Here is a 25,237-nt window from a genome sequence, read left to right on the forward strand (position 1 = left end):
CTTCCCTCCCCCTTCGTCACCATGTGGTTTATTTATCCTCCTTCCCCACCGCCGTCGCGCCTTTTTTAAAATATATTTTCTGAGGTGTTTCTTGGATTCCAACATGGCGCCCGCCGCCTCCTCCCAGCGTGAGGCGAGCGGGGACGGTCACGTGATGGCAACCATAGAGACGCGGAGGCGGGACTTCGCGTCTCTATGGTGACGGGGCGGTTGAGAGCGCTTCCGGGTCGATTGGGGGTCATCTGCGCGCGCGCTTCCTGTTTCGTTGCTCCCCCTTCCCCCCCTCGCTGTCTAGACGCGGTAAGCGCGAAGAGGCGCTGGAAGGATCTCCGCCCTGACGCCGCTGCCGTTGCCATGAGCTTCCTGCAGCCTCTCGCGGCGCCTACCGAGGGGGTCCGGCTTCGGCAGCCCGACACGGAGGCCGTGCTGGGGGGACGAGGCTTGGGCACCGGGAGCCTCTACATCGCCGAGAGGTGAGAGAGAGAGAGAGGCCGGCCTCTGCGAGGAGGCTTCAGGGGCTTCGCCTGCGGAACTCCCCGCCACAGGGCGCGGGGGTAACAGAGAAAGACGGCTGGAGAAATTCACGGGGGCGGAAGAGAGAGAGAGGCCCGTTATTCTTGGCGGAGGCTCCCCGCTCAGAAACAGTCTACCTTCGAGGCCCTGCCGTGACGGGCAAGCCATGGGAGAGTTTTCATGCTCCGGGGTTGCTGTTTTTTTTTGGCGGGGAAGCCTTCCTGGATTTAGCTGGCCAGGGAACGTGGACCAAGTGCACTCTTGGGGCTCTTTATTACGCCGAGGGCGCTTGCTTACATGGAGGAATATTGTTGCGATTAATGCATGTGGTTCTTATTTATACCCGGCCTTTTTCCCTGACGGGGAGTCAGTGCTGCTTACAGACGAAAATAAGAACAGCTAAAAAAAAAAGTGGGGGTGGGGGAGCATCAGTAATAAGGCCACAAGCAGTTAGAAGTCAATACAAATAGAATTATATATAAATACAACATATTTATTACAAACAAAATGGTTTTTGGAAACACACCATGTGGCGGGGGGGAGGTTCAAAATAGCTGGACAATATGCACCAGAAAATGAGACACAAACAATAAGAGATGAGTGCCCTTCATGCCTCGGTTTTGAATCTTCTAGTTCCCCACCTAGACTTTTGGTTTGGTCCAGTAGGGCTCATCCTTCAGTAATGGTGCAGAGTTAAAAATATGCTGATACCCATGCCTAGGATTTGGCAGGTCCAAGGAGGCTGGTAGGGGAATATTGGATGCTAGATTGCAGGGCGTACATGGTCTGGGGTACTTGATGCAGCATCCTTGGCTGACACAAAATTAGTTTGTTCCTGTTGGGGTTTGGATGGGCAATGGCTTTGGAACCTAATGAATACTGCTATTTTCACCTTAACCAACCTGGTGCCCTTCAGAAAAATAGACTACAGCTCCCATCAGCCCCAGCCAGTGCAGCTGAGATATTCTCAGTGTTAGAGACAGCAGCTGGGGGTGTGCAGCAGAATGTCTTCTCCATCTTATCCTCCTTACCTGTTGTGCTCTTTTGGGATGGCTGTGGGCGTCATCTCTGAACCTGAGTGTTCACTGCTAGTGTATGGGAGAGGGAATAGTGTGGGGTAGGTTTATTAATCAGGATACCATAAACTGTCATGCTTTTTTCTTCACTAACACTTTCAACATTTTATAGTTCGGCTGCCCCCAGTCTGCAGTAGGCTGAATTTCAGGACTTTGACCATCTTCCTGACTTCTGATTCCTTAAGTTTAAGCTCTCCCTTCTGCACCCAGGTGGGAGCTGCTCAATGGAGAAATACAGGATTTGGGGACAGCTGTGATTGGGCAGCTATGATATCTTACACATCCCTTTGTCCTCCACCCTGACAAGGAATAGAACTTATCAGTGTTCAAGGACTCAGTCCTGACGGCAACAAGACTTGGGTGACAAAGCACAGGCAGGGTGGGGTGTGGCCTGGGGAGAACTCCCAAGGGCCAGAGAGAGAGGTGGTTTGGCCCTCGTGGCCGAGGTTTCCCACCCCTACTTAATTCCTCATTCTCTTAGGACACTGGTGGTCCATAGTAGGGACCTGGCTTGGAAGAAGGATGGAACTCCTCTATGACATAACTAAAATTACTTTCGTTTTCTTTGGGTTTCCTCCCCCACCAGCCGCCTGTCATGGATAGAGACTTCAGGCCTCGGGTTCTCGTTGGACTATCCCATCATAAGCTTGCATGCCATCTCCAGGGATCTGAATGCCTATCCGTGGGAGCATTTGTACGTCATGGTAAATGCAAAGTTTGAAGGTACGGAAGAGAGACGGTCTAGTGAAGTGGCCGAGGCATTGGGTTCAAATCTCTGCTGCATCATGAAGTTCGCTGGGTGGCTGTGGGCAAGCCATGAGGTTTCAGCCTAGCTTACCTTGCAAGGTTGTTGTGAGAGTAAAATGGCACCATGTCTTCCTTTGATGCAACCAGCTTGATGGCAGATAAAAATATAACTGAAAGGAAGGAAAGTAAGTAGCATAGGCCTTAACATTTATTAGTTTATTAGCAAAATCTATATACCATTTGATCGTAGTAAAACCGCTAAGCTGTTTACAAGCGCCCAGCTATTCCAGGCTTTTCTTGGCTTGGTGTTAAAAGGTCTTCATCTTTTTTTAAAGCAGCTCTGGACACTTGAGGAAATAACTCATGAAAAACAACACCCCCTTCCCCTTGTGAGTGTTCAGTAGTATCTCTTCTGGTGCTTATGACAACTCATAGAAAAATCACTCACTTCCCATCCTGCAGCTCAGAAGTAGAGGATGCTTAGCATGGAGTGTGGCATTTGCTTCAGAATTCAGTTTCCTGGGGTGAATTAGTTTCTATTTAAAAAACAAAACAAGCAAGTTTCTAGACCTCATAGTTCTTGTCACGTTCGCAGTGCCTTGTGAAATCTCACAAGCCCAGGGCAGCTAAATCATGTTTCCAGTGTTCTTGGTCAAGAATTTCATAGTTCCATGTTCTTCATGGTAACCAGCAGAAAGAAGCAGGCTGTGCAAATTTCCAGGCCTGTGCAGCTGATCTTTATACTCTGATGAACTGCTTTCAAATGTTTAAAACGATATGGATCATTTTTCAGTTAGCATTATTTCAGATAACTTGATAACACAACTGTGTTTGAATTCCTTAGTAGAAGAATCAAAAGAAGATGGCATGGGAGAAAAAGAGGAGGAGGAGGAAGAGGAGGAAGATGGCAGCAACGATGATCTTGAGCCCATTTCAGAATTCAGATTTGTACCCAGCGACAAATCAGCCTGTAAGTAGGAAGAACAGCACAGCTTCCATGGCTAGAATAATGGTGACCAGGTTGCTGTTGTGAAGTGGGATTGCCTCTGCACTCAAGATGGTGGAGTAGGACCTGGGATTACCAATTTACTTCCAGAGGCAACCTTGCTCTGCACAGCAAATGTTGGAATGTGGCACCTGTGGATGTGAGCACCATCCCCCATTCCAGCATAACTTGCTCCTATCAGGAGTATCTCAACAGAAGCTGAGTCCAGCCAGAGGGCTACGTATAACATCCGTCGTTGACTTGTGGGTGCGGCCAGCTGAATAAATCTCGAGTGGTTCCTTCCGATTGTTTGCTAGCTGTTCTGTTTTGTTTGTGCTTGCAAGGTTCTGCTTTCGAGCTTCCCACTGAGGCATGTGGTTGGCCACTGTGAGAACAGGATGCTGGACAAAATAATAATAATAATAATAATAATAATAATAATAATAATAATAATAATAATTTATTGTTATTATTTATTTTATACCCCGCCCTCCCCAGCCAAGACCGGGCTCAGGGCAGCTAACAACCAATAATAAAAGCATGTTGATTAAAATACAATTTAAAAAACAAGATTAAAATACAACATTAAAACATTAGGATGCAGCCTCTTCACAGGAGGAGAAAGGGGGGGAAAAGAGGGGGAGGGAATCAAACTGGCCAGGTGGAACAACACTGTCTTACAGGCCCTGCGGAAAGAAGTCAGATCCCGCAGGGCCCTGGTCTCATGAGACAGAGCGTTCCACCAGGCCGGGGCCAGTGTTGAAAAGGCCCTGGCTCTGGTTGAGGCTAATCTGACTTCCTTAGGGCCCGGGACCTCTAGGGTGTTGCTATTTATGGACCTTAAGGTCCTCTGTGGGGCATACCGGGTGAGACAGTCCTGGTACGAGGGTCCTAGGCCGTGAAGGGCTTTAAAGGTGGGCCATTGGTCTGATCCAGCAGGGCTCTTATGTTCTTATTTGTCCATGTCCATTTTATTTGATTGCCAGTGAACAAATTGTGCATTTCTCTCTGTGTGTTTTTCCCAAGTGGAAGCCATGTTCTCTGCCATGTGTGAATGCCAAGCCCTGCATCCTGATCCCGAAGACGAAGACTCTGACAACGATTACGAGGGTGAGGAATACGACGTGGAAGCCCACGGTAAGAGGGCTGTGGTGGGTCCCCTTAATTTTCAGAGAACGTCCATATGGCATAGAATAGGCCACAATTTTGGTCAGCTTTGTGTGCTTCCAAAGATGAAAAATTAGGCAAAACTAGCTTTGAACCAGTAGACTCATATGCTGCTGGACTCCCTACAGCACAAAGTGGTTTATAACAATTGCAGAAATAATTTAGCATGAGGAATGGGAATTTCAGTAAATACGCGTACATAATGCAAGCAGTTGGACATTTGACGCTTAGCATTAATTATAATACTGAAGTAGCTGTTGGGAAGATTTTTTCTCCAAGATAAATTAATGGCAACTATATCTTATGCACCTATCTGTTCTCGTGTTAGCTAGCAGTTTGGGTTTTATTTGTTTGTTGCAGAAATTGGCCAAGGTGACATCCCATCCTTCTACACTTACGAAGAAGGCCTGTCGCGTTTAACTGCTGAGGGTCAGGCTACCCTGGAGAGGCTGGAGGGCATGTTGGCACAATCTATAAGCACTCAGTACCACATGGCTGGGGTACGGACAGAAGATTCCATCAGAGACTTCGAAGGTGAGTTTTAATCGTCCACTGCTGTGTGAACGCTCTGTTGGATGTGAAGCTTATTCCTCTCCCTGCAGCCTGGTATTATTACAAGGTAAAGTAAGCTTCTTATAGCCACATTGGAGCCAATGGGTTGGATTTTGCCATATTTTGCCTCAGTCCAGTGCCGAGGGCCTTCTGGTGGTTCCCTCACTGTGAGAAGTTATCTCCCGCTTGGACTACTGCAATGCGCTCTACGTGGGGCTACCTTTGAAGGTGACCCGGAAACTGCAACAAATCCAGAATGCGGCAGCTAGACTGGTGACTGGGAGTGGCCACCGAGACCATATAACACCAGTCCTGAAAGACCTACATCGGCTCCCAGTACGTTTCCGAGCACAATTCAAAGTGTTAGTGCTGACCTTTAAAGCCCTAAATGGCCTCAGTCCAGTATACCTGAAGGAGTGTCTCCACCCCCATCATTCAGCCTGGACACTGAGGTCCAGCTCTGAGGGCCTTCTGGCGGTTCCCTCACAATGAGGTTACAGGGAACCAGGCAGAGGGCTTTCTCAGTAGTGGCGCCTGTCCTGTGGAATGCCCTCCCAACAGATGTCAAGGAAATAAACAACTATCTGACTTTTAGAAGACATCTGAAGGCAGCCCTGTTTAGGGAAGTTTTTTTAATGTTTAATGCTGTATTGTGTTTTTAATATTCGGTTGGAAGCTGCCCAGAGTGGCCCAGATTTCATTGTTCCGCAATTTCATTGTTCCGCAATTTCATTGTTCCGCAAGGGACAATGACAATAAAGACATCGTAATCGATGGGTGGGGTATAAATAATACATAATCATCATCATCATCATAATTATTACTATTATTTATTTGAAAGGAGCTTGTTGAGGCTTGAGCTCAGAGTTGGCTAAGCTGTCGGTGCACCATGGCTATGTAGAGGGGCTGTTGCGTGTATCGGCTCCAGTTAAAGGACTGGCTGCCTTCAGGTTTTGCTGTATCCCAGGCTGCCTCTGCTAGCATTTTTAAAAGCTCAGAGTCTGAATCCCACCTGTTCATCCTTCATCCTCCCGCACACAGACTTATTTGGAAAAACATTCTTAGGTAATCCTGTCAAGACTGGACATGACAATAGTATGTGAGATTCATGGTGTATTACAAAGAATCTCCTTTTTTAATGACATGAAGCACTTTCTTTATCCGATTGGGTATGTTCGCTTGTTTGTAGTATTTTTGTAAGTTTTTAAAATAAAGAAATGCTTACTTTGAGCTCCCGGGGACTGGATCCGATCATGCTTTAGAGGAGTGAAGTCTCTTATGTAGGTACTTTATAGCTTCTCCTTCTCTCTTGCTTTTATTGTTTTGATCTGTGGTCAGGTTTTGTGCCAAGGTGGTGGAGGGCAGGCTTGGACAATATCCTTGCCGGTTCTTCCTTCGATTTTATGATGCTCAAGCCAGCCTTGTCTTTGCAGCAGAGGACACTAGTTGCTTTGTAGTCTCCCTTCATGTCTCCAAAGGTTTCAGTCCGTTTCTTCCTTTGATTCTAGATGGAATGGAGGTGGATGCATCCCCAGCAGTTGCTGGGCAGTTTGAAGACGCAGATGTTGATCACTGAGGAGGGTGTGGGCTGCTGTAAGGTTTGCCATCTTAATTTCCTCTCCCTCCCATATAAGGCAGTTTGGTTTTCCTGATCCTTCTAATTCATTAACTTGCTGGAAAATGCCCAGCTTGCTTAGATTTCGCCCCACCAGTTCACCCTATGCTCAAACAGCATATAAAGCAGACTTAATTTTATAAAAACCTCCTTTTAACTAATAAAAGTTTTCATGTGTTAAATACCACGTTATAAGGGCATGGTGACTTTTGAGCTAATTCTCTCTGTGCGATATCTGAGATAGCCGGTCTCAGAATTTAGATCCCTGAGGATGGTTTGTTGGTTTTATCTAGGTGATGTGTACCCCACATTATCACAAAACTATCACAGGTTACAATGCAAAAGTAAAAACCACAATAAAGCAAAAATGTGCCATGCAGCTCACAGGTGACCTTGGGCTGGTTGTTGTCTCTCTGCCTCGCCTATCTCACGGGGAGGTTCACAACAAATGTATGAGGACAAAACAAGAAAGGTGAAACTTTTAAATACACTGTACCGTATTTCACCACGTAATCATCACAGATTTTATGGCAGATGCACTTTCCCCAAAAGTGGGGTGTGACTGTTATGTGAAGCCTGCGGCAGAGTGCCAGCTTTCCAAGAGGGGTTTGGGGACCGCGTGAGCAGCTCAGCCTCCTGTCCTGTCGAGGCCCCTACCCCAGGCCACGTGCCCCCTGCTGGGGCCGAGATGGAGGAAGGGGTCGTTCTCAGCCACTCCCTCCATTAACTTGGCTAAGCCAGGGCTGCCTGTTGCTGCCGCCGAGTGCTGAGAGCGGAGGGACTGACTTCTTCTGCTTCCAGCATCTGGCAGCAACATCAGGCAGCCGCAGCTCCACAGGGTGCACGGTGCAAGCCACCCCATCTTTGCAAAGTGGGGCTGCCTGGTGCTGCTGCGGAGCTCTGGGTTCGGCAGCAGCATCAGGCAGCCTTGGCACTGCTCCGTGCCTGTTGGCAATGGCGGACCGTTCGCCGCGAGTTGGCCAAGCCCAGGGAAGAGGCCAAGACAGCCTGGGAGCTCATGGCCAAGTTTGCGAGGGGAGCAGGAGTGCCTGTGACTGGAAGAGGAAAGGAGGGGGGGGCTGTGTCCTAGCAGAGCCTCAAAATGTTCCATGTGACAATTATGCGATGAAAGATAATTTTTGGGTGCAACTACTATGCGATGGCGATGATTGTGTGGTGAAAGACGTTAACACCAACTCATAAAATATCATTTATGGCATTGTTTCTCCCACTCCGGCTGTGTTCCATTGTCTTCCCCGCCCTGTGCTACACCCATATACCTTTGTTACTGCTTTTTGTCCTCCTGCTACTCCCTGCCAAGTCTATAAAGCCAGTTAAAATAAACACTGGCCATCACATAGCCTAGTATTTAAGTTCTCTTTGTACATAATTGTGGGTTTTCCGGCGCTCACCAGAACAGCTCTGGCTCAAAACCATGCCAAGAGGTCCCTGGTGTGTTGTAGCAGCTTTGCTCTCTGCCCTATGCTTGCTTCTTTCTGTAAACCAAAACGAAGTCCCCACTGTTGAACCCATCCATGTCTTGTCTGTTTTCCAGATTCTTCTCTCAGCATTTTCAGAACAGGCTCTCCAAGCTTGAAGATGTTATATCAGGAATTGCCCTTTCGGTATTATTGGCCTAAATATGGGTATTTAGGTCTGTAAATGCTTTTATAGATGTGCTGATATAAAACAGGATTTGACACTGTGGGGCTGGCTTTTTAAAAAAACATAAGAACTTGAGAAAAGTATAATACCTTGGGTTTGAAAGGAGGGATTAATCATGGGTTATTACTGGAAAGCCTTTACAGAAATGATAGAGATTAAAGAATAAAGTTGTACTTAGAACAGAATTCTAGATTGTCCTAGAATTTTCCCCATATTTTTGTGCCTGTTTATCCGCAGCTGACGATGTCTGACATGAGCGTTACTTTGGTTTAGCTAAAGAGGCAAGAGGTACGGTGGGGCTGCAGAGACAAGCAAATTGTAAAAACCCTTCAAGGGATTGGCTCATTCCATTGGACGCTCTTGCTTTCTCATGGTTTTAGTGGCCCGGTTTGGCGTCGGGATGGCATCTGTACTGCCCCCAGATGGTAAACTTCTTACGTTTTTGTTATAAATAAAATGGTTCAATAAATATAATTTTTGTATCTTACAGACTACCTTTTTGTACATTCTTTCTGTGTCACAGGAAACTTTTCTTTCATATTCAAGGTTTGGCTAATTCTCCTTTCTAGTGCTTCATGTGTCTTCCTCGGCTCAAGGGTTCTGTTCTGTTGCAGAAGAAGACAAGCAGACGCGATATAGGTATATAAAATGATGCACAGTGTGGAGAATTTGGGGCCATCCAATGAAGCTGAATGTTTGAAGACGCAGCACAGACAAAAGGAAGTACTACTTCACACAGCACATAGCTGAACTTGCTTCCACAAGGTGTAGTGGTAGATTAGACTAATTCCTAGAAGATGGCACTTGGTTCTGCTTCCATTGGCAGTCACTGTGTCTCTAAATGCCAGCTGCTGCAAATCACAAATAAGGAGTGTTCTTGTACTCAGATCCTGAATATGGGTTTCCCATTGGGGCATCTGGTTGGCCACTGTGAGAACAGGATGCTGGACTAGATGGGCCTTTGCCACTGATTAAGCAAGGCTCCTCTTACGTTGCACTTAGCCCTCCTGATGCACACATCTGCCTGGGGGCTTGCAAACGTGGAGCTCTATTTGCCTAATTTATACTTCTTGAATTGTGTGGTGTACAGTTCACACATATTGGACTCTATCCTAGTTAGCCTATATGCAAATGTGAAGTTCCTCATACTGAATGGCAGGCAGGCATGGGGAGGGGCAATTTTAATTCCCTAACACACTAGTCTTCAGTTGGAGGATCGGGATCCACTAGACCAGAAGATCACAGCCTGATCCCAAGCGGGCAGCAACAGGAGCACCACCACCAGGCACATATACGGTAAAAGATTAAGAACTGGGTTCCCAAATGCATGTTTGGGTTAAAAGTGAAAAAATGGAAAATACCTGCATGAGAATTTGAATGTCAGCACAGGGCTTCTGGTTATTAATGTCCTCTTGGTTTCTGACAGCTGACTTGCATTTCATATTGGCTCTGTCTCTCCTCATGATTTGACACTGAGTTTCAAGAACTAGAACAGTTCATTCATTTTTTTTTTTTTAAAGTTTCACTTCGCTATAATGATGGTTGAGCTCCCCAACTTCAGAGCAGTCCTTTTTGAACGGCATAGAAAATGTTTCTTAGCTCTGTTTCTCCTGGAGCAGTAGTTAGAAATGCCTTCTAAATAAGATTCGCTTTTGATTTGGAAACAAGGAAAATAGGATTATGAAGTTTGTTCTAAATTATGGAATTAAAGACTCAGAAAAACAAACATACAGCAGGAGAAAGAATAAAAGGCTTTTCTTTTATTGTGAAGAAAATATACCCATTTCCTACAATTTCAAAAAGACGTCAACATTTTGTCCTTAAGTAGCAGCTACTTAATTAGGCTCCAGTTATTTTCCAGGCAGCATTTCCACGGTGCCCAAATTCCATTCAATACGGTTGTGTAACTCCGTTGAGTTCAGTGGACTGAGATTCAGGGTCACAGGTTCTGAGCCAACTAATGTAGGGCTTTGAACTGAAGACACTGAGATCTTTTGTGTTTCTTTTGCCATAGAGGCAACTTGGTACCTTATTTCCACAGTTTGTTTCTACAGCACAGCTGTCAAACAGTGTCAGTTTCACAAGTTTCTGCAGAACAGGGAGGTTTAATACTTTACAGGAATAACTGATAAATACCAACTCTGTAAAGGTTTGACACATGAACTCCACCATTCTTTCTAAGGCTTCACCTCACATCATCGCAAAGCTTTTGTTTGAGATTAGAAATCGGCTAAGAACAAAGCTCATTGCAACATAAAAGTGGACCCTTAACAGTCCCTCCCACCAAACATTGTTAGACTTAATTTTTTTAACAGGTATTCCTCACAGCTGTCATTTCAGATGAGTTGGCTTTTTAGAGCATGCTTCTGTGACCTGAGAATAGGTCAGTACTGTAGTGTTTATTGACATAAGTCCTTCAAGATTCCTAAATGTGAGCACCGACTTAAGAACCGGATGGTGGGGAAAGGCTGTCATGGGTAAGGGGAAACATGGACCTTGATTGTAGGCAAAACAGCAGCATACAGCAAAAGTTGGCTGCTGAAATGATTTTTTTAAAAAAGTTGGATGTGAATTAATATAGCAGATTTGTGTTGCTAATCAAAAACTTAGTGTTCGCTACCTTCAGTTCTGTTCCAGAATTTTATGCAAATTCCTCATTAAAGGTTTTTACTGAAGCGCAAAATCCTGGCTACATTTGTGAAACCAATTAACTGATAAAAATGTCTGGATGTCTTTTGTGATGCATAGCCACCTTCAGAGATGCACTACATTAATTTCCAAATAACTTCATTCTTAAAAAATGGAAATATAAAGAGATCACCAAGAGACGTAAACTTTCTGTCCTCGGCCTGCTTTCTGCGTTTTTGGTCCTTGCCTGCTGAGTCTGTGCCATTAGAACAATTAATTCTGTTACCGTGGCACACGAGATGCCTTAAACATACGGTGCTCTAAATGGCTTTTGTAAACAGGTATCAGTGAATGTTGGCTAGGGTTAGCATTGCTTGCTTCCTAACAGACATCTTAAAATTGTAGCAACTTAAATTATTTGTCTGGCATACAGAGGAGTTTCCCTGTTACAATCCACAACTACTTGACATGAGCCTTAGTAAAACATTTTGTACTGTGTTCACCTCTCCCTTTTTCATACTTACCTTGCCTTAATATTGAAAGTGTGACAAGTTTTGGATACTGTTTTCCCCCTCCTTCCCTTAAAGTGCACTTCTGTGGCTGTAGATGCAGGCTTGAATTGGAATGGAGGCTGGATAATAAAAGGTGCAGGGTAAGTCACTTGAGGCAGGTTCAAGTGAGGTGAATTTTTGTAAAAGAAGCTTGCCTAAATTACACAAGTAGAAGTGAAGCAGGCATCCGGTTACCAGAAGTGTTCTCTATTTTTCTAATAACTATTTTGATGCAGAAGACATTTTTTAAAAACAACATTACGTTAACAAATTCTTCCAGTTTTGAAATACATGGCTCTGCTTTTGACAATTCAGATAAATACTGTGCTGTACAGTCCTGTAATGATACTCCCCAAAGAATCACGTGAAAGTTGCCAAAGTGATTCTAACGTCCAGTCTCTTCACATCCATTTTTAACAGAATCTTTTGAACATCACCTTGCTTTACCATTTTACCGTTGTCTGTGTAGCAAAGGAAGGATTTCATCCCATACCAAAAACACCAACACGGACCCTGAAATGATGAAAACATAAAGATGCTTTAAGGTAGTGTCTGAAGGCTGCATGAGGGAAGAGGGCAAACGGGAAAGCATGCAGTGGAGAGTGGTGTCGGGCTATCAACCTTCCACTTTTGTGTAAAAATATATTATTGAACCTCAGAAGTGTCTGTGCATATGGCCATGACAACAACAGCCTTTCTGGAAGTAAAATGTTGCTGGCATTTTGGAGCACTTGCATAACAGTTTGAAGGGTGTGTTGGAAATAGCTGATGGTTATGTTTAATTTTTTACATGAACTCACATGCTGGAAACCAAGCTAATCTACTCACATACGTCTGCCCATGAGGGGGAATTGTGTAATGTTTAAATAGTCTTATGTGAACACAGTTTACCACTTATGTACACAATCCACAACTGTCTTGGCAACAACAGAGCTGATTAAATTGCTCATCACACACTTAAAGGCAAACGCCAGTGTGCCCTAATTTAAAAGATGGTAGCCCCAAACAATACATATGGCCAACTATTTCCAAGGGCTCCCGGGGAAGAGTAGGGTCATTGACCAGCCTTTATCTAACACCAAACATGCTGTTAATCATTTATTAACAACAGATCACTGATGCGCCTATAGGACTTCCTCAAGCAAGGGTTGGGAAGCTGTTTTCTCAGGCAGCAGACAGAAAAAGTATGCCATACTTAAGAGGCTGCCATACTTAACCAAAGCTGTATTCTAGTGAAGGCCATATCAGGCATAGGCAAACTCGGCCCTCCAGATGTTTTGGGACTACAACTCCCATGATCCCTAGCTAACAGGACCAGTGGTCAAGGATGATGGGAATTGTAGTCCCAAAACATCTGGAGGGCCGAATTTGAATATGCCTGCTCTATATCCGTAGTTAGTTAGGAGTACTAGTTCATCCTAATAAAATATAAAGATATTTACCTATGCATGGTGCAACCCAGTATACCAATAAATAATTCCAAAATTTATCAGGCTCAGCGAAACAACTGATGTGCAAAGAAAAAGCCAGAGCTGGGTTAAATATGGCTCCTGTGAGATGTCCTCCTATGAAAGAAAAAGCAGAAAGTTATTTCCTTCCTGTAAAGATTTGTTTCCTGTAACTTTTAGTGTCTAGTGTTAGAATTGATAGTATGGGATATCTTTCTACTCATAATGTCAGATAGAATTAAATTCCTGATAGTGTGATCATCTACTGTTAATAGTACTAACATTCATCATTACTCAATATCTGGTCCAAACAGTCATGTATTGCAGCCCAGTATTATGTGCTCTCTGCAACCTTGTTTATCTTAACTGAATGAACTGTGAGTTGAACCTAGGACCCTCCATGGATGGTAGAAGTATTTCAGTGTTCAGTGGCCTAAACTAAACTGATGCTGCAAAACCAGATCAGTATCTCAAGATCAGGACAATAGTTCTTGCATACATTAGCTACCATGAGGTTTCTGAACCATCTCTTGAAAGAAGCAGAGCCTCTGAAATTCCAAAGGTTTGCTTTTTGTTTTGCTAACAATATCCTCAGTAACGTTTGCTTTTTTTTTTTTTACTTCTGAAGTTTGTATGGGGAAGGTTAATAATAAATGAGAATACTTCTATGCTGTACAAATCCTCTCATTAACCCTTAGATAGTATCTGTGTGAGATATGGAGTTGCTTAACCTGTACAGTGGTACCTCGGGTTAAGAACTTAATTCATTCTGGAGGTCTGTTCTTAACCTGAAACTGTTCTTAACCTGAAGCACCTACTTTAGCTAATGGGGCCTCCTGCTGCTGCTGTGCTGCCGCTGCACAATTTCTGTTCTCATCCTGAAGCAAAGTTCTTAACTCGAGGTAATATTTCTGGTTTAGCGGAGTCTGTAACCTGAAGCATATGTAACATGACACGTATGTAACCCGAGGTACCACTGTATTATAAATGGGAAATTGACCTTAGAAACTACCTTAATAAAGTGAATATGGGATTTGACCTATGATTTCCCAGGTCCAAAGCCAACACTCCAAAGAATGAAGCTAGACAGTTACTGGTCCAAATTTTGTTTTAGTTGGGAATGCCTAAGGCAAACCTCTATCGCTCAGACTCAGCTTTAACCCACTCCATGCTGCTAATACACATGCATGCAACATGAGACTGATATACTGGCCTTTCTCGCAAGACTGTTGCAAGAGCTACTGAGATAATGGATGTTAAACACTTGTAAGTGCTCAGTAAGAAAATTTCAAAACCGGCAATGAAACTAGAATATTGCTCTCTCATGATATTGGCCCCAATCCAGGGAAGATCTGGAGTCATTTTTGTTATATAAAATCTGTAGCCACCTTTATTTCTGATCTCTAGTACATCACAAAATTGTTTCCAGCTGCTCCTGAGTCAGCTGTGTAGTGCATAGATCATTACTTCTATCGTTTTGCCATATTCATTGCATAACAGAGAGCAAAAGGCTCTAGCAAACTGAACGATTCAGCAAAAGTGGCTGCCAGAAAGAAAACAGCTTTGTGTCTGTTGTGAGAGATGACAGTCTTCAATTAATGCTTTGTCACATTAAAATGCATGTGCTGCACAGAGCAGTGGCAGTCTCCCAGGGTATAAATAAGGAGTTTGGATCAATTCCTTGAGAATGTCACTGTAATTTGTATTGTTCTTGGGTCTTTCACAGGACCATGCACCTGCATGTGTTGCTGATATGTTTTGCCTCTGCTCTTTTTGTATGCCTGTTTCCCGAAAGGCTTGGGTCAGGACCCCAACCTACAATTCAGACTGTAAGGTTACTGCCAGTCAGTCTACTCAGTAGACAATGCTGGACTAGGTGAAACAAATTGTACTCCAATACTATAAATTATTCTTAATGAAATGTTGTATTTATAAATAAAATTGGAATCTTGGTGAAATAGATTCAATTTAGATTCCCATTAAAGTAACTTTAACTGGAAAGTCACAACCAAAGACAAAACTCCATTCTCCTGTTAGGGAAGAGGCTCCTAGCCAATAACAGAACCTGAAACCAAATAATAATGCTAAAGCAACCAAAGAGAATGTACTGTCTGCTTCATGCAAGGAAATAATAGCATGAAAGCAAGCAGAAGGAGCAAAATGTACAGTTACCTTGGGAGCATTACAGTCATAGGCTAAACTCCATTCTCCTGCGGTAAGAGATCTCTGTCCTTATTTTAGGGGAAATGTGCAAACACACAGGAAGCAATGCAGCGAAACACCTGGCCTCTCGGCATACGACTGTCCACTTGAATAAAATATGTGGGGCTTACCTGCCCCACATAATCACATGATGCAGCACAACACATACCATTTGAATGGCAATGCCCATCAACTTTGGGAGGCCCATCCCCCTCAAATAATTTACGGGGGGGGGGGGGGCAAGAGTCATAGGTTCCTAGGAGTTGGCTCCTGTGACTGTCTAGTTAGTAGCCCATCAGTCTTTCAAGTGCACACTGTAGATTTTGAAGCACATTCCTAGCGACTCCGGATTCATACGAAAGATAAAAGTCTACATGCACACTATACCTTTAAAACACATTTCAAGCACATTTCTCTTCCAAAGAACTGTGGGCACTGTAGTTTAAGGGTTGCTGGGAGTTGTAACTCTGAAGGGTAAAACTACAGTGCTCAGAATTCTTAAAGGAAAAGAATGTGCTTTAAACATATTAAATGACAGTACAGTGGTACCTCAGGTTACATACGCCTCAGGTTACATACGCTTCAGGTTACAGACTCCGTTAACCCAGAAATAGTGCTTCAGGTTAAGAACTTTGCTTCAGGATGAGAACAGAAATTGTGCTCCGGCGGCAGCAGCAGGAGGCCCCATTAGCTAAAGTGGTGCTTCAGGTTAAGATAAGTTTCAGGTTAAGAACGGACCTCTGGAACTAATTAAGTACTTAACCCGAGGTACCACTGTATTAGTAATGGCAGGCAAACTGACCAGAAAGACAGCTTGTGCACCACTACTGAACCTTCCATGCACTGTTCAGGAAAGTCCTATATGTGTTTTGCATCACAAGCTCAGGTCACACTTAGAACCCATGAAGCCCAACAGGCTTAACTAGCACCCTGTATACAGTAAGAATGTATTCTAAGTACACCCTTCTGGTTCTATGCAATGTGCAGACATTCTGTGCTTCAATTTAGACAACATTCCCACAAGGGAGACAGAAGTTTTTAAATTAGATATAGAACGACTTTAGGTGGGCACAAAGCCTTAGTAGTGCTTTTGCAGATTATTAGAGGCAATAAAGTCCAATGTAGATAAGCAGTATAAAACCAATTGTATAAGGCAATACTTAACATTCAAAGTCTATTTACAGCCTGAGATAATAACAAAAGAGGGAAGAGGATAACAAACCTTCATATACCATAATGGTAATCAGCATGGCGATTAGATGGACCTTTGTGTTGGGATTCATTGATTCAAAGGTCTGTAAGGTCAGATGCAGCAATAAAGAGAATAGGAGTTCTAGGACAAAAGCTTTTGCTAAGGTAGTTTGAATTGGGGTACTACAATTCTCCGCTGCTGTCTTTAAGTGCACTGATGTCATCCCCAACATCCAGATTAATTTGATGTAAAGATGAGCCAATACTGCTCCAGTGAACTGAGCTGAAGTCTGTAGCCACCAAGTCTTGGCCGTGATCCTACCCTTGCAGAAAAGTTGAAAGCTGCTGGAGGGGTTGTTGATGCTGCCAGGCAAAGTCAAACCATGAAGAGCAGTGATAACGTAAGTGAGGGCAAGTGCCACATGAGGTTTGGGTGGCAAATCAGCCAGTAGACAAATCTCGTGGGTACAGGCACAGATCTGGAAGATGCCGGTTAACTCAAGGAAGAAGCAGAGGATATTTGACTTATGAGACTGCCTGACCAGTCGCCTGCAGCCAGCTGTGACCATCATTGTAACTGCCATCACAAACAGTGAGATGCAGGCTTCACTGACATCCATGATAAAAAGATCTGAAGTTCCTGCAGCAGAAATCAATAAACTCACTTCTCCCTGTTCTGTTCCACCTCCTTAGGGACAACCACAGCTTTCTGTCCTACTCAACTCTCCTCACTTCAACTCCCTTTTGCGCTCTGAGGACTTGACAGTGCCTCCTGCCTCCTCAGCCCTGTTGGGGTTTCAGTTCCCCTGCAGATATCCATAAAATGTCAGCAGATACCAGTGCTCCACTTTGACTGTCCCCACAGCAGGGTCAACTTTCTCCTAACCCTGCCAAGATTTCTCCATTGACTGCCCAGTCTTGCTGTTGCCAACCCAATTCTTCCGCCACCATCACTGGTTTCATTTCCAGTGCTTCGTTTTCCCACTCTCTCTGACTCTAGGCAAAAATGGTTGTGATTCCAAGTTTGATTGCAGGGGTAGGGGAGAATTTGGCTCCTTGTCCTGCTTTGCTGGCGTCCTAAATGGGCAGGGACGGGCCCCACAGCTCCTTCAATGCTGATAACAGATTCTAAATCACATTCCTTCTCTATGAATCTCAGAGCTCCCCGCTCTATTCCCCCCAATTCTTCTCTTTTGCGCTCATGATCCCCAGGCAACTGAACTGGTCCAAGGGCACGTTAGTCCCATGCCACTTCTCCGTAGCACCTCCGCTCAGCTTTTTCCCAGCCCGCTGCCAGAGGGCTGCGTTCTGCTGCCTGCCCACGAGCTTCTCCCGGGTCGCCGCAGCTGGGGCGACAGATGGAGCACCGCCGACGCCGCTCCGCAGTCAGCACCAGCCGAGTGAAACAGCAGCTTCCAGCTTTGCAAGAGCAGTAGCTGCAGCAGCCGCTGCTGAGAAGGCCGGATTGTGTCTGCAAAGCGGCTCGCTCGAAGCCTAGCCGCCGCCTCCTGGCGGGATGGGCAGGGTCAGGCCAGGCGTGCGTGAGACTCTGGTCCCCTATAGGGTCGCGGGAAGGCTGGGGGAGGAGGTGGACCCGTCTCCCCGAGAAGGAGGGGCAACAGGTGGCCCGGGCCCGTCCGCGCTCGCAGCCTTCCCCATATAGGGAAGTGAACCCCTCGGAGTGAACACCTTGTGCGATCTAATACAATTAACCTGCATAGGCTAAGATAGAAACAAGCAAGGCCGACTAGAAGCTTAGTTTAGCACATAAATCCCAGAGGGGAAGCCTTGTTAGTCTGTTGCAGCAGAAACACGAGAGTGCATAGCGCTTGTTTTAGAAACATCGGAAATGCGCCCCTGTGGACCAGGCGTTAAAATCCCATCTCTTATTTTCCTTTCCAGCTCCTCCTTACTTCAGAACTGCACTGCTCTATAAATCCTAGAATATGTCTCTTTTTCAGATAGCAAAACGAAATTTCTGTTATGTTATGTTTCCTTTTATCCAGATATTACATATGACAAAGCTGGATGACCTCAGAGGTGTTCTATGTTCTGAGCAAACGCTCAGGGCTAGTTTTGCATTCCTGGGCATAGTGCCAGTTACGGGCCTTCCAGCCCTGCAAGGAGGGCCGGTTCTTTGCCCTGGTTGGGCCACAGAGTGGCAGCACTCGCATTCTTCCTCTGCCACCTGGTCGCTGGATATGCTTCAGCCGTGGCACTTTTGAATGGGAGGTATAATAATGATGATGATGATGATGATGATGATGATGATAGAATTTCTATACCCGGAGGTCTCAGCACAGTTCACATAACAAAATCCAAATATAAAACTACAATATATATATATAATCAAAATAAAAACAACAACTCAATAACCCCCCCAAACCCCCACATTTTAAAAGGGTATAGGATGCCAATCAGGTCAACCAAAGGCCAAGTTAAAAAGGAATGTTTTTGCCTGGCACCCAAAAGTGTATAATGAAGGAGCCGGGCAAACTTTCGTAGGGAGAGCCTTCCACGGACGGGGAGCCACTGCAGAGAAGGCCCATTCTCATGTTGCCGCCCTCCAGACCTCTCAAGGAGGAGGCACATGAAGAAGGGCCTCAGAAGACGATCTCAGGGTCCGGAGAGGTTCATATTAAAAGAGGCAGTCCTTGAGGTATTGCGGTCCTGAGCCGTTTAAGGCGTTATAGGTCAAAACCAGCACTTTGAATTGGGCCCAGAAACTAATTGGTAGCCAGTGCAGATCATGCCTGGCTCCTATCTATAGTGGTCAGTGACCACTGGTCACCTGCCATCTTACTGGGAACCAGGCATGATTTATTTTAAGGGGGCAAGCTTTCGGGGGGCAGAACCGAGTTATCTACAATGCAATTGGTCACTTAGTTAAGTATTTTTATTTATTTACTCGATTGGGGGAGCAGCTGCCCGCCCGCCTCCCCATAGCTACACCCATGGAGCCTGGGCATGACATTTTGGATAACTTAAATTGGTGGACAGACACTGCAGATGGAAACAGCATCCCCACCAACAGCAGAGGGTCAACTGCAAAGCAGGCAAAACTTTTGTTGCCATCTTCTTGCTTTGCTGCTCCTTTCCCCTAGAGGGAGAGGGGAGATGCTGGACCATCCCTGGGGGACAATGGACCCACTCACCATGAATTTGTAACAGCTGGAGGTTAAATGGGGCGGGGAATGTTGCTTCAATGTGAATGCTTTTTGGAGAAGGGGGAGGTTAAGATTTTATTTATTTGCTAATCAGTGGGTTAGAATATTGTTTTATTATTTGAGTATTGGTAATGTTGTTCACCTCTATACGGCTGGTGGTGTGGTCCCCCCCCAATATGTTATATGAAATACTAAGGTATTATATGAGCCTCACCCCTGGTTTTCCCCTATGTTATTATGTATTGCATGTCTTTTTTATGCTGTGAGGCACTTGGAGACCAATTTTGGGTGACAAGCGACTAATAAGTGTAATAAATGAAAATAAATGAAATGAAACTGGACTTGGCTCCCATTCAAAAGTGGCGTCACTGAAAAGCATTGGACGCCTGGCAGAAAAGGTGGTGAATGGCAGTGTGGTTGGTTCAGGACAGTGAGAGACCCTTCCGAGTCCCTGGGGCACTTGGCCAGTGCCTGAACTGGCTGGCTGCTGGCATAGGGCTTCGTCCCATTGAGTTAAAAGGAGCTTACTGCCCATTAAGCAGGTATAAGATTGCGGCCTCAGTCCCTAATAAATCAACCAGCTTTGTAGTTCCTTCCCCACCCCATTAAAATTAACAATAATTGTGGTGTAAGTTTTTTCATACAACTGACCTTTTGAGATTCACCCATTTCACCATTTACAGGATTTTCCATCAAAGTGACAGAGACTTCATATTTTCATGATACATTTTTGAGGACGAGAGGTCTCCACCATCACTGGGTATTCAATTCATACATCATAAAAAAGTTAAAGGTAAAGGACCCGACAGTTAAGTTCAGTCGCGGATGACTCTGGGGTTGCGGCACTCATCTTGCTTACTGGCCGAGGGAGCCAGCGTTTGTCCGCAGACAGTTTTTCCGGGTCATGTGGTTAGCATGACTAAGCCGCTTCTGAAACCAGAGCAGCACACGGAAACATTGTTTACCTTCCTGCCAGAGCGGTAACTATCTACTTGCACTTTTTTCTTTTCTTTTTTTGGTGTGCTTTCGAACTGCTAGGTTGGCAGGAGCTGGGACTGAGCAATGGGCGCTCACCCTATTGTGGGGATTTGAACAGCCAACCTTTTCATCGGCAAGCCCAAGAGGCTCAGTGGTTTAGACCATGTATGAACTAGCAATCACAGATATGGACAATTCCCTTAATTATAGTGGCTAGGAGAAATGTCTCAGTGACAATAATTTTTCTGAACATATTAATGATTGCCCAGTTCATTCATTAAATTGTGTCATGATCTTGAAGACAATTAAGATTGTTCACACCAACAGAAAATATGTTGTATGAATTGGTCCCTTAATTTAAACTAATAGCAGTATGTTTCTATCAGCCTTCTGACCTGTTAAAAGAAATTAGATTCTTCAAGAACCATGATAAAAACATTTGTAGCTCTTGCTACAAATACAAAGTTGCAAAAAGTTACAATATGTCAGTTTTTTTCAACATTCAAAATACATTTAAAAAGCTAAATGAAGCCAAGCCACTTTGAGTGTGTGTGGGGTTTCCCATCCCTATACTATATATGATTTTCCATGCCTAGCTAGATTCATTCTGCTTTGGCGATCCCACTATCTATGACACTTTCCCAGAGACATGTGCAAACCACTATGGAAACAGGAGAACATGGAAAAACATGTAGGAAAGAGCCACTCAAATTATCATGAGGCTGCCGGAACAGCTCCCCTATGATAAAAGGTTACAACATTTGGGTCTTTTTAGTTTAGTAAAAAAGGACTAAATGGTCCCTTGATAAGATTATACATGGCATGGAGAAAGTGGATAGAAAAATTGTTTCTCATGCTCTCATAATGCTAGAACTCAGGAACATCCAACCAACTTGAATGCTAGAAGATTCGGGAGAAAGGAATACTTCTTCATACAGGACAAACTATGAAATTCACTACCATAAGATGTAGTGATGGGTGGGTAACTTTAAAGTGGGATTCAGTTTTATCAGATGACCACAGGTTCCAATATTATGAGAGGGAGAAAAGCATCTCTGTCCACCTTTTCCACACCTTGCATCATTATTTACATGTCTATCATGTCTGCACTTAGTTGCCTCCCCCAGAGCCCTAAATGTTGTAACTTTTCTCCATAGGGCAATTGCTTCAACCCCATGATAATGTGAGCATATAGAGGTGAACAACAAACACACAACAGAGTGGCTGTATGGGACTAGGGTTGGACTAGATGACCCTTGGTCCCTTCCAACTCTAAGATTCTATGACTTAAGGAAGCAGGGACAGAGGCAATAAGCAGGGGACATGTGAAAGAAGATTGGGGTAGCACTTGCCGCAGGCCATCTTTTTATGGTGATTGTTCAGACATATTCCCACCTTGACAACTCATTTGTTGGTAAGTGGCCAAAGTATTGGAGTCTCAGCTTCAGGATCTGTCCTTCCAGTGAGCACTCACGGCTGATTTCTTCCAAACCTCACCACTCTTAAGGAAATCAGCCCTGAGTGCTCACTGGAAGGACAGATCCTGAAGCTGAGACTCCAATGCTTTAGCCACCTCATGAGAAGAGAAGACTCCCTGGAAAAGACCCTGATGTTGGGAAAGATGGAGGGCACAAGGAGAAGGGGACTACAGAGGACAAGATGGTTGGACAGTGTTCTTGAAGCTACCAGCATGAGTTTGACCAAACTGCGGGAGACAGTGGAAGACAGGAGTGCCTGGCGTGCTCTGGTCCATGGGGTCACGAAGAGTTGGACATGACTAAATGACTAAACAGTAATAACACTGTATATGTTTCACACATATAACCTTGGCAGCCGTTCTTGCAGACAAGAGACAGAAGGGGCAACAGACCTGCATACACCAGCGAGGTGATGGCGAGGGAAAGCACATTAGCTCTGACACGGATCTCTTGCGATTGCGACTCCAGCACAGTAAACTGGAATGTGATGGAGGTTACAAGTTCAGTGCAAAGGGCCTTTGAAAAATATGTCTTGAGAGGATTGCTACATTCCTGGGGATGAGGGAATAAATTGCTGATCCCTACAAACCAGACAGCGTTTTGGTACAGTTTGGCTAGAAAGGCCCCAATGAACTGGGCCACAATCTTCAGCCCGCCTCGCTTCATTGAGATGCCCTTCTGCAAGATGTCTAGCAGGATGCAGGTGGGATTGCTTACGCTCTCACTTAAGGTCAAGAGGAAATGCATAGTAAGGAAAGAATAAAGGTGGCCAAGATAGAGCTGGGCATGGTTCTCCATCTGAGCCAGAGGATGCAGCATACCAAAGCAAGCACACAGCTGGAAAGTGGCCAACATCTCCAGCAGGAAGAGCTGCAGCTCCAGATGGCTCACAAGGTTGCGAGTCACTGCCCTGACCTCAGTTGCCAGCAACAAGGTGCCACCTCCCATAATCAGAAACAGCATGGTGGTGTGGTCATTCTCCATGATGAAACACCACTGTCTCCAAGGAGTATCGTATATTCACTTAGGCCCTCTTTTAATGCTGGGCTTCTCTTGTGGCCAGATTCCCTCTTTATTATCCTTTGCTTCTCATGTAGTCATATTAGTCTCAGTTATCATGGGGGTTTTTACAGCTCTCTCCCTCTTGGCATGGGTTGGGTCAAATGGCCGATCCATCTGTATCTGTGGCTCTCTTTCATCAGGAGTCAAAGCACCTCCTGTTTTGTGCTGTTCTTGGTCATGTGTGTCCGTGGCCAAACTTTTCCCTATGAACTCCACTCTTATAAAAGGACCACAGCTGCATCTTCATGTCGTGGAACCCATCATCTGTGCTTGCCCTCTCATCACAGAAAACTACGTCCTATTGTAATAAACGGGTCACAGTTTTTATTCCCCTCTTGATATGGGGGTCAGAGTACTTCTTGTGTGGGGAGTGTGAGCAATGGCTCTCCGCTTTAACTCTTGCTCTGTCTTCTGGATATTACTATCCCAACTTCTGTCCAGGGCCCCTCTTCCTTTGGGGATGTGACCAGAGTAGAAAATGAAGTATCCTTTCCCTCAGGCTTCTTTCTTTCTTTCTTTCTTTTCCTTCCTTTTTGTGGATCCCTTTTTATTTTCAGGAGGGCTCAGGAAATTATTCTCTCGCAACCCACCCACAACCCTTTGTGTCAATGAGTCACTCCTTAAACAGAGAGTTAAGCATCCCTCTCTCCTTCTCTTGATGGGATAAGCAGGTTGGTTAATTTCTTCCTCTCATTGTCAGTAAAACAAAAAAAAGCAAAGCTGCTTTTTGTGTTAGGAAGGGGTCAAAAGCACCCTCTGGTATTTTGAAGGGGGACCTAAAGCACCCCTTTTCTATCAGAAGTCGACCCCCCAACTTCCTCAGGTCTCTACGAGGCTACCAAGGCCTGCTCTGGCTGCCCCTCGCCCCAAAATTCCTCCACGCACTTTCCCCGCCTCAGACCCAAATCCCAAAACAAAGCCGCCCAAATAAAGGAGGCTGCGAAAAAAGCAGTTTCTGGTGGCGACTGAGGCAAAGCCAAGGACGCGCAGGCGCAGTCCACCTCTGTCCTCGCGCCCCGAGTTCAAACATTTAAAAAGGGGACGGTTTCTTCCCGAGCGTTCCGAGCGCACGCCGCCAGCCGGAGACCGTTGGAAAGCCAGTCACGTGGTAGGGAGCTAAGAGGAGCCGCCGAAGCCCTATTCAAATAGGGAGAAGTTGCCGGCATCTTTCTCCCTCCCCCCCGCTCCCCGTTCAGCGTTCTCATGGAAGCGTCCACTGATGTGTCCTTCTCAGAGCAGAGACGTTACCATTAGAAAAATAGGGGGGAATATCGTCGTTGTCTGGTTTCCCCCTCCTTTTTTTTTTAACCAACACCTGAACTTGCCAGTAGTTCCCCCTGAAAAAAATACTGCATGGAAACATTTTTGTACGAAACGCAGCATTTAAAAAGAAGAAAAGAAAGCAAATCATAAGATAAATAGAAGTCGCTTAGAGATTCCCCCCCCACGTCTACAATCAAGCAGTATATAAATTTTATGAAAGAAATGAAATAGACGCCGCTGTGCTTTTTAAAAGTTGCCTGATGTAAAGCAGTTTGACAGGAATATTTTTTTTCTGGGGTGGAGAAAATGCTGCGGAGGAGCAAGCTTCACCTGTTGCATTTCTGCCTGTCCTATAGGCTAGTAAAGGCCCAGTGAGGAGCCTGTCATGAGGTGGCAGTTGCTCAACTGCATTAGTCCCAGATCAGGGTCCATGAGGCAAATGGCTCCGCCAGCAGGATCCACATGGAGATGTAGATCCCAATCCAGATTTCTATTCTGCCTTTCCTCGTGATTTAGATTGAAATATACTCAGAGTCGCAAAGTGATTTCATGCTCTTTATTCAGCTCATAGTGGTGAGGAGGAATGAATGAAAGTCCCCTCAAGGTATCTGCTTTATATACATTATTTACACAATGGGCTGCACATGATTGGCTAATTCCGGAATTCTACTGTAAGCCAATCAGGTTGTGGATTCACTTCTATCTGGAGCATGATTGGGTGGTTCCTGCCAACCAATCATACTGCTGCATTGTTCTAGGACCAATCAGACTGCTGCATTCTGAATCCTATTGTTCTAGGACCAATCAGACTGCTGCCTTTTGGATCCTATTGTTCTAGGACCAATCAGACTGCTGCAGTTTGGATCCTATTCAACTCAGTACATAACATAGATCTTCCCAGGCGGGTGACCGGGGTGGGGGGCACCATTTTGTGTTTCGCCTCAGGCGC

At 45.0% G+C, this 25,237-nt stretch overlaps 2 protein-coding genes across 6 annotated transcripts; one reads left to right on the forward strand and one right to left on the reverse strand.

The window, feature by feature from the left end:
- The first annotated feature begins 236 nt into the window (after positions 1–236).
- Positions 237–8,807, forward strand: CLNS1A (chloride nucleotide-sensitive channel 1A). Of its 4 annotated transcripts, none has more exons than XM_083610135.1 (7): positions 237–473; positions 2,176–2,312; positions 3,181–3,306; positions 4,348–4,458; positions 4,849–5,022; positions 6,549–6,638; positions 8,211–8,807. In XM_083610135.1, the coding sequence occupies exons 1-6, from the start codon at positions 355–357 to the stop codon at positions 6,614–6,616; spliced, it is 735 nt and encodes a 244-aa protein (XP_083466261.1). In that variant the 5' UTR covers positions 237–354; the 3' UTR covers positions 6,617–6,638; positions 8,211–8,807. The 4 variants fall into 4 exon arrangements, with proteins under 4 accessions (XP_083466261.1, XP_083466260.1, XP_083466263.1 ...); XM_083610134.1 differs by having other exon boundaries at positions 6,549–6,633; XM_083610137.1 differs by having other exon boundaries at positions 251–473; positions 3,184–3,306.
- A 1,251-nt stretch (positions 8,808–10,058) lies between these two features.
- AQP11 (aquaporin 11) lies at positions 10,059–24,080 on the reverse strand. 2 transcript variants are annotated; one of them, XM_083610162.1, is made up of 3 exons: positions 22,356–24,080; positions 12,942–13,064; positions 10,059–12,012 (listed from the first exon to the last, which is right to left on the reverse strand). In XM_083610162.1, exons 1-3 carry the CDS (start codon positions 22,945–22,947, stop codon positions 11,951–11,953), a joined length of 777 nt encoding a protein of 258 aa, XP_083466288.1. In that variant the 5' UTR covers positions 22,948–24,080; the 3' UTR covers positions 10,059–11,950. The 2 variants fall into 2 exon arrangements, with proteins under 2 accessions (XP_083466288.1, XP_083466289.1); XM_083610163.1 differs by lacking the exon at positions 22,356–24,080 and adding an exon at positions 16,372–18,595.
- Positions 24,081–25,237: the final 1,157 nt, after the last annotated feature.

Source organism: Podarcis filfolensis (assembly GCF_964270895.1).
Source record: "Podarcis filfolensis genome assembly, chromosome: 4".
Classification (NCBI taxonomy): Eukaryota; Metazoa; Chordata; class Lepidosauria; order Squamata; family Lacertidae; genus Podarcis; species Podarcis filfolensis.

What these genes read in the sequence shown, in the direction of transcription:
- CLNS1A (XM_083610135.1), top strand. Translation starts at nt 355, where the DNA reads ATGAGCTTCCTGCAGCCTCTCGCGGCGCCTACCGAGGGGGTCCGGCTT. An exon ending in AGCCTCTACATCGCCGAGAG is followed by an intron (nt 474 to 2,175) that starts GTGAGAGAGAGA and finishes CTCCCCCACCAG; the next exon opens with CCGCCTGTCATGGATAGAGA. An exon ending in TTCCATCAGAGACTTCGAAG is followed by an intron (nt 5,023 to 6,548) that starts GTGAGTTTTAAT and finishes CTTTGATTCTAG; the next exon opens with ATGGAATGGAGGTGGATGCA.
- AQP11 (XM_083610162.1), bottom strand. Translation starts at nt 22,947, where the DNA reads ATGGAGAATGACCACACCACCATGCTGTTTCTGATTATGGGAGGTGGC. An exon ending in CACCTCGCTGGTGTATGCAG is followed by an intron (nt 13,065 to 22,355) that starts GTCTGTTGCCCC and finishes TTTCTTTCATAG; the next exon opens with GAGGACATCTCACAGGAGCC. An exon ending in CTGGGTTGCACCATGCATAG is followed by an intron (nt 12,013 to 12,941) that starts GTAAATATCTTT and finishes TCATCATTTCAG; the next exon opens with GGTCCGTGTTGGTGTTTTTG.